This window comes from Dermacentor variabilis, chromosome 2, assembly GCF_050947875.1.
Source record: "Dermacentor variabilis isolate Ectoservices chromosome 2, ASM5094787v1, whole genome shotgun sequence".
Classification (NCBI taxonomy): domain Eukaryota; kingdom Metazoa; phylum Arthropoda; class Arachnida; order Ixodida; family Ixodidae; genus Dermacentor; species Dermacentor variabilis.
The window spans coordinates 228,186,512-228,202,565 of NC_134569.1; the positions used below are offsets into that span (position 1 = coordinate 228,186,512).

Sequence of the window (16,054 nt, forward strand, 5' to 3'; positions counted from 1 at the left end):
CTCGGCTGAATGCGATTGAAATGGATAATTAAGTCGGTTAACGCACCTGTGCCGTGTTCCCATATTATAAATATGTCGTCAGTGTAACGCACATAAGTGTGGGGTTTTAACGGGTAGGACGTTAACAGGTCTGCTTCAAGCTGTCCCATGAAAATGTTCGCATACGTTGGAGGGAATCATGCTCCCATGCTAGTGCTCGAAGTTTGCAGGTAGTGAATATAATCGAATTCGAAATAGTTGAGCGTGGAAACTAACCTAAGGAGTGAAGTGTAATCTTCAGAAGCGTGCGCTTGGGGATTGACTGCGAGGGATTTCGATACGGCTTCAGTTCCTTCGCTCAAGGGCATGTTAGTGTAAAGAGCAGAAACACATAAAGCGACCACGATAGCGCAGTCGGAAAGGATTTGGTTGGCATCATTGATGCCGTCGATAATTCCAAGGAAGTGCGGCGTGTCTTGAACAAAAGATGGGAGGGTAGTGGGGATGTTTGGCAGGTGACTCGGCAGGTGTGTTGTTATCAGACACTATAGGCCGACATGGGATTTCTGCTGTAAATATTTCTTCTACAGGAACATTACGTATTTTAGGAAAAAGATAAAAGCAGCCTGCTTCTTTATTGTTTCGCATCATGAAGCGATATTCAGACTGCCTCATTAGTTCTCTCGACAGGAGGTCCGCTATTGTGATTTGCACACTATTGCTGTAGGCTGAAGTTGGGTTACAGTCGAGTTTTGTGTAATGGGTGCGTGTGCTCGCTTGTTTGGAGGCCTTATTCTTGTACTTTACCCACCGTGGTTGCTCAGTGGCTATGGTGTTGGGCTGCTGAGCACGAGGTCGCGGGATCGAATCCCGGCCACGGCGGCCGCATTTCGATGGGGGCGAAATGCGAAAACACCCGTGTGCTTAGATTTAGGTGCACGTTAAAGAACCCCAGGTGGTCGAAATTTCCGGAATCCTCCACTACGGCGTGCCTCATAATCAGAAAGTGGTTTTGGCACGTAAAACCCCAAATATTATTATTATTATTATTATACTTTTCTATAGGCCAGATGGCGCTACTGGCATCTTTGTCTGCAGGTTTTATTAGAATATCATTTCTTTCCGCGAGTTCTTTAAGGACTTGTTGCTGAGCGGGAGACAAGTTTTGCGTTTCCGGCAATGCCGCGCTGACTCCAGAATTCATTTTGAGATTTTTTTTTAGATGACTGCTGACTAGCTGGATGTTTCCGTCCACTTTAAATCCGAGTGCTTCTGGAAGCTGCACGTTACCGACGGGTCTCACTGGATGAATAGCTTCGCGTTATGTCGGCACGTGCTGAGTAGTATCCGGATTTTTGCTGCAGCAGGCGCACGCCTCATCTTGTTGCGAATATTTGCTCTGGCGTGTTGCCGTCTTTAGGCAACCAGCTCGAGCCTCAAATAGCAAGGCACCTTCATTTGAGTTGACGTAGAGGTTTTCCCCTCTAATTTCTTTATTGTCATTCTTGCATTTTGTTTCCATTCTTTGCATCTAATTCACTGTCTCTCTTTCCCTCACTTTCTCTTTTATGACTCCTGGCCGTCTATTTACTTTCATGACCTCTTCCTCCATTCTGCGTCCACGCTTTTCAGGTAAACCTGCTTGTGCACCTTAGCCACTCATTTATTTTTATCTGTTCCCGAGTTTTCTTCAAAACTAACTTTGCACTGCGGTTCTCTCACATCAGAAGTGCAACACGACGGACGGACGGACGGAATGAGCGTCCCCTTTGGAATGGGTCGGTGGGTTGCGCAACCAAGCTGTTGTTACTATATTCTCGCCCAAAGGGCTCAACTTGCTGCTCAGATTTGCGCCGCATATATTGAGGAGAACCTTAGGTTGTGTAAGCAGGTCAACCAATGTATTTCCGAAGCAGACGAAGTTGGCCATCTACTCAAGGGGATCGCAAACCACATCTATAATTTCCTCATTGGCAAGGATAACTTGAACTTGGTTTCTGACTTGATACTACACTGCCCGCACCTTTGAAACCTTGAATATGCGGCAAATAACGACCAAGCTCGGTCGGTTGGCCAACGTGACTACAATGCAAGCGTTGACGTGAGCTCGTCGTCGGACCTGGCCTCAACAATACGCCAAATCGTTCGTCAAGAGCTACTCCGACGCGGAGGTCCTTGATCCCCACCCCGTTTCGCGAGTAGCTTATCGAATATTACCGAATGTCGTATACCTATATTTCCAAAAGAAAAACACGGAGCATACTCATTACCAGACTTTCTGAACCCCTATTCGGAACTTTGTTTTTGTATGCCTCTGTTGTTTGTCTTTTCCCTACTTTCCTGCCGCCAATCATCCAATGGTCTCTTACTAATCTCTACTGCGGACATGTTTGCTTTCCCCCTGCTTTCGTTGAACCCAAAAGCTTCAAGGAGGCCAGAGGTGCCTAAATCGATTGCGGGGCAGACATCTTCTCATTCTAATAAAACGTGCTCCATCGTTTCCCTGGATTTACCGCAGCAAACACATGCTACTTCTTCCTTGTATCTCGCTTTATAAGTGCGCGTTCTAAGGCATCCTGAGCTTGCTACCGAAAAGAGCTACCCTTTGAGTTTCATAAATTGTTTCTTTCCTGATTTCGTCTGTTCCTCTTAAGTAGTTACTTATGGTAGGTTTCTGTTCCATTGGGCCACCCATGAGATTATTTCAGCCTCTCTGACTTTCCGTTTGACGTTCTTTGTTGCTGTGTTGATCACGCACAGGACACATACTTCCTGGTAAGCTTTCTAGTTATTTTCCTCCACTGTGAATCAATGTTTTTCCTGTACGAATATCTGAACACTCTCCCAGCCCATTTACTTTCTTTGAATTCGTCAGTCATTCATAATAATCAATTTTGCTCTGAGCTTCCCTCACCTCGAAACTTGCCCAGCCCATATCATCCTGCGCAGCTTCATTTATAGTCTTCCCGTGAGCGCCCAATGCGAGGCGTCCCACTGACCTTTGGTTCACATCGAGTCCTGATTGTATGGTATGGTATGGTATGGTGAAACTTTAAAGAAGTCCTGCAGATCGTGAGTCTTCACGAAGCGGGCCGCTCCCACGTGTACCCCTGATTTTAAGCGAACAATAGCATTTCCATATGTAAGCCCTGGAACCAATACTCCTTTCCACAAACCCCTAAGCACCTCGTACCTATCTATCCCCACAGCATTCTGTGTTTCATTATGCCCGAATTTCTCTTCCCCGTTGTTGTTAGTTTTTTCCTGTGTTTTCACATATATAATGTCTTCGCTTATCCATACACCAAGGTATTTCTATTATTTTAACCGAGGTATTTCCTGTCCCTATATTGACACTGTCTGTTCTCGGTTCTTATTGAATACCATAACACGTCACCTTTAACGCTAAATTTCAGGCCTAAATTCTCGCCTTCCTGTCCACAGATATTAGACAGACGTTGCAAATTACTTTGCTTGTTAGCTAGCAATACAATGTCGTCCGCATAAAAGAAACTTGGCAGCGGCTGCTCTACTACTGCACCCGCCTGTTTGTATGACAGATTAAACCCGATATTACTTCCTTCAAGCGACCTCTCCATACTCACCACGTACATCATAAACACCAGCGGGGATAGATAGCGCCCCTGCCTCAGATATCAACTTGCTCCTCGCTCCTCACTCCTCTCAATTCAACTGAAACTGTATTTTCTAAATAAATGTCTCCCAAAAGCTGTATACAGTGGTCACCTATGCCTTGCCCTTCCAGAATGTCAAACAATATGCTACGGTTTACATTGTCGTACGCTCGGGTAATGTCTAAAGAGGCCATATATAAGGATCTCCTTTCTTCTCTGGATATTTCCTTACAAGGAGTAAGGACAAATAAGTTATCATCCAGACGCCTACCAATTGTGAAGCCATTCTGAAGTTCGCCCAATATCCCATTGCTCTCTGTCAATGCTTGCAGCTTTCATTTAATCGCCTGCATTGCTAACCTGTATATTACCGATGTAATGGCCAATGGTCTATATTTCCCTTATCTTTATAATATAAGTTCATTCTACTTTGTCGCCAACTGTCTGGTATTCGTCTATCTTTTAAGGTTTTTTCCTACTGCTTTCAACAGAGCTTCCTTACTTTTTTGGTTCTAGTTTATTAATCAGCCTAACGGGAATTCTGTCTAGTCCTGTAGATGTGCACTCAAGAATTTTCTCTTCGGCTTTCTTCCAGTTGAAAGTTGTGAGCACCATCTATTTTACAGCGAAGCTGTGTATGGCTAGCCGATTCGTCCGTCCGCCCATCCGTCTGTCGCCTGTACACCGAAATCTCCTCCTGCACGGCCCCATTCTCATGCGCCAAACAAGAAAAACTCGCGCCCGTTGCTCTAAATGTTATCATCGTACGTCTATATATAAAGTGGGTTACCACTCGCGCATGATGTTATCAGTCGCGGCGGTCACTCTGAAAGTTATCGACCATGTTATAACGCATGACCTTTATGGCCATATAGAAAACGTGGAATGGTGGCGCTCCTTCACCCCCATTGGAGGGCCGAAAAACCTAATGAAACGCAATAGCGTAACCGCCAATCATCGACTTTAATGTCGACCTAGCGCGCCCCAATGGCATGTGGGTTGTATCCTTCCTGCTGGAACACTTTGGAATTGCGTTCTACACGGGCGTCAATGGGCCGACCACGCGTCACCGGTAGTGTATAGATTTAACCTTTGGCAAGCGGAACGTGTCTAGCATAGCAGCACAACGGCTTGTGGTGTACCACAGCGACCACGGAGCTATGGTCACTGTGGCAACGAGCGATACAAAATAAAGATGATAAAAACCACGAAGTTACGTATATACGTCTTTATGCAATCAATAGAGCAATAACCACATAAATCAATATAATTGTCAATATATTCATCCCAATGCAGCTTCGCTGGTTATCCTTCTTCACAGGGTGGAAGGGCACTAAATTTTTCCACCTGGTTCTCTACGTGCGCTTTTTTTTTCGTCGAACACTACCTCGTCATTACCTTGGAAAGATTCGGCTGTTATTTCTCGGGCGTAATTCAATGCCGCTTCCTCTTCTAGTTTGTTCCCATCTTCGTCTAGGATATGTTGTTCTATTGTTGTTGACTTCCTGCCTAAAAATTTTATGTGGTTCCAAAGTATATCCTAGGTGCGGCCTTCATTTTCTCCCGTATTTCTGACAACCAAAGTTCACTCCCACCTTTCGTGCTCAGTTGAACCAGTATTTGAACCACAGCTTTTTTTTTTCTCCCCGTATATCCATTTTCTGGCTAGTTCATCCTGCGGCAACTGCGCTTTTTTTTATTTTTGCCTGCCTGTCCTCTCGGGACGCTTTCTGTCGTTCGGTGTTCGCTTCTCGTATCTCCTTGTTCTACCAGCTTTTCCATTTTTTTTTTCTCCTGTCGAGCGAGCATGTTGCTTCTCTTTCCGTATTTATGTGGTTATTACAATTACAACCTCCGCATATTCCCGCTCTTTGCTTGGCCATTAGACAAGTTCTTTGGCTCTTGTGATTATTATTGTTGAGAGTTCACATTTGGACTGACCATATTCGCTCCTTGCTCTGTGCTAATGTTGTGCAAATATTGTACTAATGTTGAGTGCCATTGATAATTTTGTGGCGCAATCTACTAACTGAAAATCAAACCACATTTACGGCTTGGTACCGCCTATGCAGTCCTAGCAGTGTCAAAACAAATATGTCATCTACATAATCACTGCAAAGCATACCTACGACCCTGCCCACAGCGTCAGAGGACAACAAGCAATAACCAACTTTACCATTTATTTCTTGCTATCAGAGCAGATATCCATTAACAAGCTCGAATTGAGATCCAAGCGGGCGGTTTGGGCTGTACGGGCGCTGGACTATTGCTACGTAATCGCAGTTACGGCGGCTACAACGGTTACTGGTGGTAACCGCCAAAGTAATTCGCGGTATACGGCGTGCGTACTCATACCTAGGGCCGAACATGTCACGTGTCTCTGTAACGTACGGCCCGTACCAAGCAAAAATAAAACTATCTGATCCCACCAATAATCGGACAACTACCCCGGAATGATATTACGCTGCACAGAGATAGTGCCCGTGTACACCTCGTATCTTCGGCAGTGCTGCAAGCTACTCGTGAGGTAGAGTATAGATGTCTGAGAAGCGCGTTGCTGTCACGCGAGCTTTGCCGCGTTTAAGGATGCTTCGGTTAGTGGTGGCACTGTGACTCGCTACTCCGCTGCCTGGAAGGCGGAGCAAGAATATATATATATATATATATATATATATATATATATATATATATATATATATATATATATATATTTATATTTTTTTTTATTTAATCCGTGACCTGGGCCGACGGCTGTGGGGCGCGTTCGTCGCCGAGCTTCGCGGTGCGTCTTTTGTCGAGGCGGGCCGTTTTGTCTTGCCGGCTCACCACAACTTCGGCTTAGGCCGACCCGCACCATGCGCAAAATCTTCGTGATATTAAAGCGATTGTCGGGGGGGGGGGGGAGGGGGAGAGCAGTACTTGACGTTCATCGAGTACCCAGCGTACAAGAACGTGCAGGTGCGCAGCCGTTGTCACGCAATCGTCGTTGCACTGATTAGAATCCGTTGTCGTGCCGCCCTCGTCGCGCCCTCGTCATATCGTCCTAATCATGCCGTCTTCGTAGCACCGCGATCGTCGCTATCGTCGTCATTCCATCTTCCCATCGCGCTCGTCGCTGCCATGTCATCTACTCAAACGCGTGGACTATAATTTATGACGTCTTCATCTAACACCGTTATCGACGTCAGCAGTAGGGTTCGAAATTATTGCTAGTGTGTCCATTTATTTGAGCCATTTGTTTACTGTGACCACCACCTTCGACAGTTTCTGCAACAACTATTTTTATAACAATATCCATCATGCACATCCTTCAGAAGCGCTCGCTTACTGCACCTTGTTGCGTTTACGCAACATTCCAATAAACGGCGTTAAAAACAGAAGCAAAATCCGTTTGGAGCTGCCTGTACACGTTGTTGCATTTCCGTAACGTTTGTCTAAAAAACGAGCCGCCTTGTGCTGCCATCTGTGCTCGTACTTCACATCTCCTACCAAAACAAACGTGGCGAAGGCTGCATGCGACGGCGAGCAGTGATACAGGTAAGTTTTGCCAATTGTAAATTTATTTCTCCACAAGACAAAGCGCAAAAAAAAATTTTTACGCTAAGCTCCACATCCTCCTGACTTTGTAGGTTAAAAAGAAACAGTGTTATCTCAGAATAGTTTGTTCTTGGCGACGGAACGTTGCTATTTTGCGCAAATGCAACAACGTGTACATCGTTTACTTTCTTCGGTAAAGTGAAATGGCTCAAAACACTTTTATGGCCGAGCAATTCCTCCTGACAGTGAAGGCAGCGACCTTTGCAGGAGTGACGACAACCAAGAGTGTAAGTCCGTCTCGATTCAATATGTACGCAAGATGTTTTCTGGTCGAATTTCCTTTTCTTTTTTTCAAAAGAATGCGGTGCATCCGCACCCTGTCGTGTCTCGTCATCACGGGCAAGACCTTACGTCTGTGCTTCTATGTTCTAAATTTTGACAATAACGCGAAAACACTGCATTGTTTCCTGGCTGCACGGGGATCTGCATGACATACTGCACGAAGTGTGGGAACCACCTGTGCTGCCCAAACAAAAACAGTTGCTTCTTTTTGTTCCACACTATAACATAAGTGCAGCAATGATCGTCACGCGCAGATAAACATCTGAGTATGAATCGCACTAAGCCCTATCTTTCATGTTCAACTTCTTTATTTGCACGTTGTTGCAAATATGCAACATACCCTTTTTCTGCAAATTCAAACCACAGAAATTCGCTAAAGCTAATTTCCATGGGAGTGCAGCTACTTCTATGCTTCCCTACACCTCGATGAACAATATTTTGAGGAAACAAAAAATTGTGTAGTAAAGGGTTAACAGTATAGATTAGCCTACACAATATTTTCTTCGAGAAAAGTATAAGTTCATTGTAAAATAAGAATGATTAGCCTAATTTCGAAATGCCAGATTTTGAGCGAGCACGTATATCAGAGTTTGTGGAATGCCCTCAAAAATCTTTGGTTCAGCTGTTTGCAGCTTGGTGTCTGTTATATCAGAGCTTACGGACGTCACAGATATGTTACTTAGAGTGGAAATGTCAACTCTGGTTGTAGTATTGCATCGCGTATATTTCGCACCAAATATACGTCTCTCCCGAAAAAATTTGACGTACACAATTTTCCTTTCACTGCTTTCAGAATTATTCACGGTGTAATTGCGATGGCTTGCACTGCCATTCGAAGAAATGTACTCTTATCAGTGCGAGAAAAGAAAAAATGGCTGTGGCTTAGCTAAGGTTAAGCCCAGGATGCGAAGCATACTAGCAAAAGCCGGTGTCGTAGGCGCCGGCTCAGGCGTGCGTCGCTTGCTCAGGCGCACATTTCGTTGTTGCGCCGAACGCTGCGTTGCTCGACGCTCACCGCGTCCGATGCGGGGCGCGTAGTCGCTGCGCCGTAGCCCATTGTCTTACACCCCTTGGCGGGTCGACGGGAACGCTGTCGCGTTCCACTCTTGAAGGCGAAGCTTAAGCGTCCGCTTTGCAGCTGTTATGACGTCATATGGTAGCTACGCGGCCGCGCGCGGCGCAGCAAGGAAGAGCGTGGTTGTGCGGCTAGTATGCTTCGCATAAAAGAACGAGTGCTAGGGAAGGAGGCTAACAAGCTCGGAAGTGGCGTGGCCACCGCGTGGCTCGCTCCCAAGTTCCCCATCTTGCTGAGCCTCGGTGTTTCCACGGTGCTCCTTGCCGGCAATCCACTGACTCGAATAAAGCGCTTTAACAAGTGTTGGAGGTGCCGGTGTAGCAAGGTGCGAAGGGTCTCCTTCCGGCATGGCGAATACTGGCTTGAGAGTACGGCTGCGAAGTTCCACTCTCGGTAGGAACCGAGCAGTTGTTGAAGGCATTTATTCGAGACGACCAGCAAGGAGCGCCACGACAGCACTAAGGCTCATCAAGATGGCGAAACTCGCTCCGACCATGCCGATGTTCTTCCTCGCAATGAGCAAGTAAACGGATTTGTAAACAATGCCTCAAGGAGAGACCATGCCTACCTTGCAATCAATATTAACCGTGGCTCCGGCGTCCACGACGCGCGTCTCCGGGCTGGTCTCGATGTGCAAGGGCGACACGACGATGATCAAGGGAGACTCGCGCGCAGCCGAGCGGCAGCGGTAGGCACCGGTGTCGGCGTGGACGGCCGCGTCGATGACCAGCGCTCCGTCGGACCTCAACTTGAGGCGGGAGTCGCCGACCAGACCGACCGCTCGCCCGTCACGGTACCAACGTACCTCTGCTGTGTCGCCCTTGCGCAGATCACACGGGATCTCCAAGGTCTCGTTGAGCCTCTACACAGACCTCGGCAGTCAGGTGAATGATCTCAAAGTTCGCAGTTTGTACGTAGTATAACTGCAGTGCAAACAGGCTCGAAGGGCTCGGAAAAACTTCGAAATGTAAACGTTCCCCTTCGTTCCCCTGTCCCACCTTGGGCATAAAAGCCGAAAGAAATAAATGTTCCACATTTCTGATAAAATAATGCGCACTACAGCATAAATCATGTTGAACTTACGTTGTATAGCTTGTAAGAGAAAACATTCACGGAGCGAATTATGTTATCCAGTATGTGCCATATTTATGTCAATAGCGTGCTGCATTCCCGCTGTTGATTTATTTATTTATTTATTTAATACGTGCAACAGAATAACTGCCTAAAATGTAGTGCAGCAGGAGGAATACACAATGTTGTCAAGTTTAGCCATTTAATGCATGTCCATTAAATACAAACATTTTGTGCAAGACAGTTCCAATCTTGAATGGTATTAATGAAAAAATAATAACGAAACGCGTCATCTCTAAAATGAACTTCACAAACTCTCATAGAATAGTATCTTATTCTACACACTTAATGTGGCGACCCTATGTGCATTTTACGGTCTATTGTTCCTGCCTAACATTTGCTAACACAGGCATCTTCGATGAGAGTCACTTAATTGTGAGTGGGCAGGAGGGACATTTCACGAATGAATAACAACGGAGAAGACAGCCCTGAACAGAAGTCGCGCAAAGGTGGCCTCGAAGGTCCGGTTAGATACCTTGCTTATATTCTCCAAACTAAAGATGTCCACGAGTGTCTCGGTTCGCACAGAGAACAAAATTAGCTTTTGTCTGGAGATTTATTAGCAAACCTATGCAGTGATATTGAATTGCTCTGCTGTTCTTGTGTCTTTTGACGTCAAAGCAACAGCACCATCGAATATATGTTACGAGGATGTTGGGAGTATAGAGAGACTATGTACAATATATTGTGCAGGGAATCAGTCACAAAATTAGCCAAATTAGTCAGAGTGGTTAGAATATCTGACCACCAACAACACGCAGCAGCCAGCGTCCCGCAATCTTCTTCCTCTCTCTTCCTTCATCCTTCCGTAACAGGACCCACGGTTGGTGAAGCGCCGTCTCGGCGCATGGTAGGCGAAGAGTTGCGAGCAAATTATGGCTTCAGCCGCGAAACGTGCATGACGTCAACAGGCGTCCGACTTGAGGATGCATCAAAGTGTAGCGGCGAAATCTCGTAATTTACGTCATTAACTTGACGTAGGACTTCGTAAGACCCCGTGTAGCGAGAACCAAGCTTGTGGGAGAGGTCAATTACACGGCATGGTGACCAAAGGAGCACCCAAACACCAAGCGAAAGCTTAACATCGCGATGGCACCGGTCATAACGCTCTTTTTGTACATGCTGCGAAGCTAATAAATGAGATCGGCGACTTGACGTGCCATTTGAGCGCGATCGATGGCTTCATAAGCCTACTCAGTTGCAACACGTGGCACAGAAGGGAGGGTGGTGTCAAACGGCAATCTGGGGTCGCAACCACACAAAAGATAAATGGGTGAATATCCTGCGGTGCCATACTGGGACCAGTTATACGCGAACGTCACTTAGGCCAGCGTGGCGTCCCATTCGCGGTGATCGTTGGAGACGCACATCGACAGCATCTCTGTGAGCGTTCGGTTGAGACGTTCCGTAAGACCTTTCGTTTGTGGGTGGTAGGCGGTGGACAGCTTGTTCTCAGTGGCGCAAGAGCGGAGGAGGTCGTCGACAACTCGAAACAAGAACGAGCGGCCGCGGTCTGTAAGTAACTGTCGAGGTGCACCGTTATGGAGAATGACGTCGTGGAGCAGAAAATCAGCGACGTCTATTGTGCAACATGTCGGCAACGCCTTTGTTATTGTGTCATCACCATCATCATCATCAGCCTGGTTACGCCCACTGCAGGGCAAAGGCCTCTCCCATACTTCTCCAACAACCATGGTCGTGTACTAATTGTGGCCATGCCGTGCCTGCAAACTTCTTAATCTCATCCGCCCACCTAACTTTCTGCCGCCCCCTGCTACGCTTCCCTTCCCTTGGGATCCAGTCCGTAACCCTTAATGACCATCGGTTATCTTCCCTCCTCATTACATGTCCTGCCCATGCCCATTTCTTTTTCTTGATTTCAACTAAGATGTCATTAACTCGCGTTTGTTCCCTCAACCAATCTGCTCTTTTCTTATCCCTTAACGTTACACCTATCATTCTTCTTTCCAAAGCTCGTTGCGTCGTCCTCAATTTGAGTAGAACCCTTTTCGTAAGCCTCCAGGTTTCTGCCCCGAAGGTGAGTACTGGTAAGACACAGCTGTCATATACTTTTCTTTTGAGGGATAATGGCAACCTGCTGTTCATGATCTGAGAATGCCTGCCAAACGCACCCCAGCCCATTCTTATTCTCCTGATTATTTCCGTCTCATAATCCGGATCCGCCGTCACTACCTGCCCTAAGTAGTATATGTATTCCCTTACGACTTCCAGTGCCTCGCTGCCTATTGTAAATTGCTGCTCTCTTCCGAGACTGTTAAGCATTACTTTAGTTTTCTGCAGATTAATTTTTAGACCCACTCTTCTGCTTTGTCTCTCCAGGTCAGTGAGCATGCATTGCAATTGGTCCCCTGAGTTACTAAGCAAGGCAATATCATAAGCGAATCGCAAGTTACTAAGGTATTCTCCAGTAACTTTTATCCCCAATTCTTCCCAATCCAGGTCTCTGAATACCTCCTGTAAACACGCCGTGAATAGCATTGGAGATATTGTATCTCCCTGCCTGACGCCTTTCTTTATTGGGATTTTGTTGCTTGCTTTATGGAGGACTACGGTGGCTGTGGTGCCGCTATATATATCTTTCAGTATTTTTACATACGGCTCGTCTACACCCTGATTCCGTAATGCCTCCATGACTGCTGAGGTTTCGACAGAATCAAACGCTTTCTCGTAATCAATGAAAGCTATATATAAGGGTTGGTTATATTCCGCACATTTCTCTATCACCTGATTGATAGTGTGAATATGGTCTATTGTTGAGTAGCCTTTACGGAATCCTGCCTGGTCCTTTGTTTGACAGAAGTCTAGGGTGTTCCTGATTCTATTTGCGATTACCTTAGTAAATAGTTTGTAGGCAACGGACAGTAAGCTGATCGGTCTATAATTTTTCAAGTCTTTGGCGTCCCCTTTCTTATGGATTAGGATTATGTTAGCGTTCTTCCAAGATTCCGGTACGCTCGAGGTCATGAGGAATGCCGTAGCGGGTCGCATATTCAGAAGAGATGGCGATCAACTTATTCTCTGTAGTCGTTGTCGGAAAAGGGCCAAGCAGGTGAAGGCATACGCGAAAAAACGATTCAGAGGGAACTTCAATTGGGTGGAGTCGCCCGACAGGTGACAGGGGAGGTTTCTTCCACCGCTGACACAATGCGCAAGTTGCGACATAACGACGCACAGAGCGGTAGAGACCCGGCCAGAAGAACCGGCGTCATAGCGGACGTATTTACGCAAAATCCAAGGTCTCCCGCCGTCAGTGCATCGCGATGTTGTTCGAGAACGACGGATCGCAGATGATGAGGATGGACAAGCAGCAACTCAGGGCCGTCAGGATTGATGTTGCGGTGGTAGAGGATGCCGTCGTGCTGCACGAACATGCGGCACGTGCCATCAGTGCTACCAAATTGCACTCCGGTGATGATGGACTGTAAGGATTGGTCACGTTGTTGTTCAGCGCGCATGTCGGTCATGTCAGTAAAAGCCATCACGCAGGTCACCGGATCATGAGCAGCAGGTTCAGGGGGATGCACGGGGTGACGAGAGAGGCAATCAGCATCCTTGTGGAGGCATCCAGTCTTGTAATTGACATAAATTAAAATTCCTGTAGCCGCAAAGCCAAGCGACCAAGCCGTTCTGTGAGGTCCCGGATGGAAGACAGCCAGCAGAGTGCGTGGTCGTGTGCAACGAAAGAAAACGTACGGCCGTACAAATATGGCGGGAACTTGGCGACAACCCAAACTAAAGCCAAGCACTCCCGCTCAGTGATGGAGTAATTTCTCTCGGCAGCTGACAGCGGGCGGCTGGCGTAAGCTATCACGTACTCGGTACCATTCTGTTGTTGAGCGAGAACAGCCCCGATGACATGGCCGCTTGCGTCAGAGTGGACTTCGGTCGGTGCAGATGGATCAAAGTGGGCAAGTATGGGTGGGGTGGTCAGAAACCCAATGAGAGCGGTGAACGTGTGAGCTTGCTCCGGGCCCCATGAGAATGGCGTGTTTTTTAGGTCTCTCAGAGGCCAAGCAACGTCGGCGAAGTTTTTCCCAAAACGGAGAAAGTAAGAACACAGGCCGACGAAGCAGCGCACGTCAAAAGCAGAACGTGGCACAAGGGAACTGCGTACGGCGCGAAGTTTTTCCGGATCTGGTTGGACACCGGATTCGTCAATGAGGTGTTCCAGCACGGTAATCTGATGGCGCCCGAATTGACACTTTGTAGAGTTCAGTTGGAGGCGAACTTTTCGGAAGACCAAGAATGGCAGCGAGTCGGGTAACGTGGCTGCCGAACGTGGGAGAAAAAACAATAACGTCGTCAAGGTAACAAAGACAGGTGGCCCATTTGTAGCCTCGCAGAGGAGAGTCCATCATACGTTCAAATGTCGCAGGAGCACTGCATAGGTCAAAGGGCACGACTTTGAACTGATATAAGATATCCGGCGTGATGAAGGCCGTCTTGTCGCGGACCATTTCCTCAACAGAAATCTGCCAGTAGCCGGATCGAAGATCGATGGACGAGAAGTATTTAGCTCCGTGCAAGCAGCCCAAGGTATCATTGATGCCTTGCCTTTCTTAGTTTTCCTAAAGGGTGCGACCGAAAGCCACAGGGGACGAAAGGCGACATGGCTGCGGCGAACGGGAAAATGGGCGACGTGTTTGCGGTGAACGAGACTGGTGTCCGCGCGGCGATTGTGAGCTACCGTACCACGTGTTCCTAGCAGAGTTGACGGCACTGTTAGACGGAGCGGTGAACGAAATAGTGCCTACATTTCCATGAAAACGGTTCAGGTTGGTCGCCGTTGTGACAGTATCGGGGGACATGACCAATGCGGCGACAGGTGAAACATACCGGCTGGTCCTCCGCAGTTCTCCACTCAGTCGGGTTGCGATAACGCGGAGAGAAGCGTCGTGGTGGAGCGAAAATAGTAGAAGGGCGTTCGTTAGCTCTGGAATTGGCGACAGCACAGACAGACTGTAATCTGATGTATTCAAGTTCCTAGTGAACGATGGCTTGTACGAGGGGAACTGAAGAAGTGGTAGCACCAGGGCTACGCGAAAAGAAAGCGGAGGGCGCCATCGCATCCAGTTCCCGTTGAACAATTCAACACATCCTCTGATGGCGATGCATGCTGCTGTGCGGGTTGATCTTCACACGTCGACGTTGCGGCAGAATTGGGAAGTCTGGCGAATGGTTGCAAGACGCGTCGGCTTTTGGCCTGCTCCAATTGTCGGCGCTCTTTAATGATAGCATCAACTGCAGAGCAGCTTTTGCACATGAGCAGATTAAAATCGTCGTCAGCAATGCCCTTAAGCACGTGTCCGACCTTCTCAGCTTCTGTCATGTCGTGTTTCTTGCCGCAAGTTAAAACACACACAAAAGGAAGACACACAAAGACTTCGTTTTGTGTGTTTTCTATTTGTATGTGTTTTAACTTGCGGCAAAAAACGTGTCTTTTAGCAAGCACCAACTAGGGCAACAAGCAATTCTGTTGTCATGTCATGATCAGCTTCACGACAAAGTGCCAGGTCGTCCTGGATGTACGAGACACAGGAGTCCGTGGGGGATTGGGCACGGGAGGGGGGGGGGGGCAGTTCCTACTTTGCGGCAATTTTACGGCCGGCTAGTTTGCCAAACAACTCTGCCAACTTCTTATTACATTGGTCCCAGCTGGTTGGCTCCTCTTTGTGGTTCCCGTACCACACCTTTGCCGTACCTCTTAAGTAGAACAACAGGTTAGCTAGCATAAGCGTAGGGCCCCATCTGTCGATTCCACTCACGCGTTCGTACGCAGCCACCTACTCTTCAACGTCGACGCCATCGGTCCCGCAGAAAGTTTCAGGATCCTTGGGTTGCACAACCACAACTGAAGATGACAGCGATGTAGCTGGCGATGGTGACGTTGGAGGCGGCAACGACGTTGATCCCACGTGCTCACCGTCATTCATGGTGTGGACGGTGATGCGACGGCAATTGCGGAGCTCCGTTTTCAGCCGTGGTACCCCGCACCTCCCATCAGTATGTTACGGGGGTGTTGGGAGTATAGAAAGACTGTATTTACCATATATATATACAAGATGAGTCAGAGTAGTCAAGATGGCTAGCCACCAACAACTTGCAGCAGCCAGCGTCTCATGATGTTCTTCTTCCTTTCTCTTCTTTCATCCTTCCGTAATAATATCTACATGAGTTATCACTGTGAAGGCACAAGTGTAGGTCTGAATACGTATAGAATTCTGCTGGTAGCTGTTTTCTCTAAATGAACGTCGTGGGCTGGCTTCCGATCTCATTTTATCAACGAAGGTCTCATTACAAGTTTATTTTTGATCTTGACTTACATTCTATGTAA

At 47.3% G+C, this 16,054-nt stretch overlaps 1 protein-coding gene across 2 annotated transcripts in view; it reads right to left on the minus strand.

Moving 5' to 3' along the window:
* The window catches only part of LOC142571212 (protein sax-3-like), a 65,845-nt gene that overhangs the window by 19,614 nt on the left and 30,177 nt on the right, over positions 1 to 16,054 (minus strand). The window contains exon 3 of one of the 2 annotated variants that reach the window (XM_075679485.1): positions 9,137 to 9,430. The exons of the other annotated variant lie outside the window; for it this stretch is intronic. Coding sequence (XP_075535600.1) covers positions 9,137 to 9,430 — 294 coding nt within the window. The remainder of the gene's footprint in view (positions 1 to 9,136; positions 9,431 to 16,054) is intronic. 2 annotated transcript variants of the gene reach the window in all.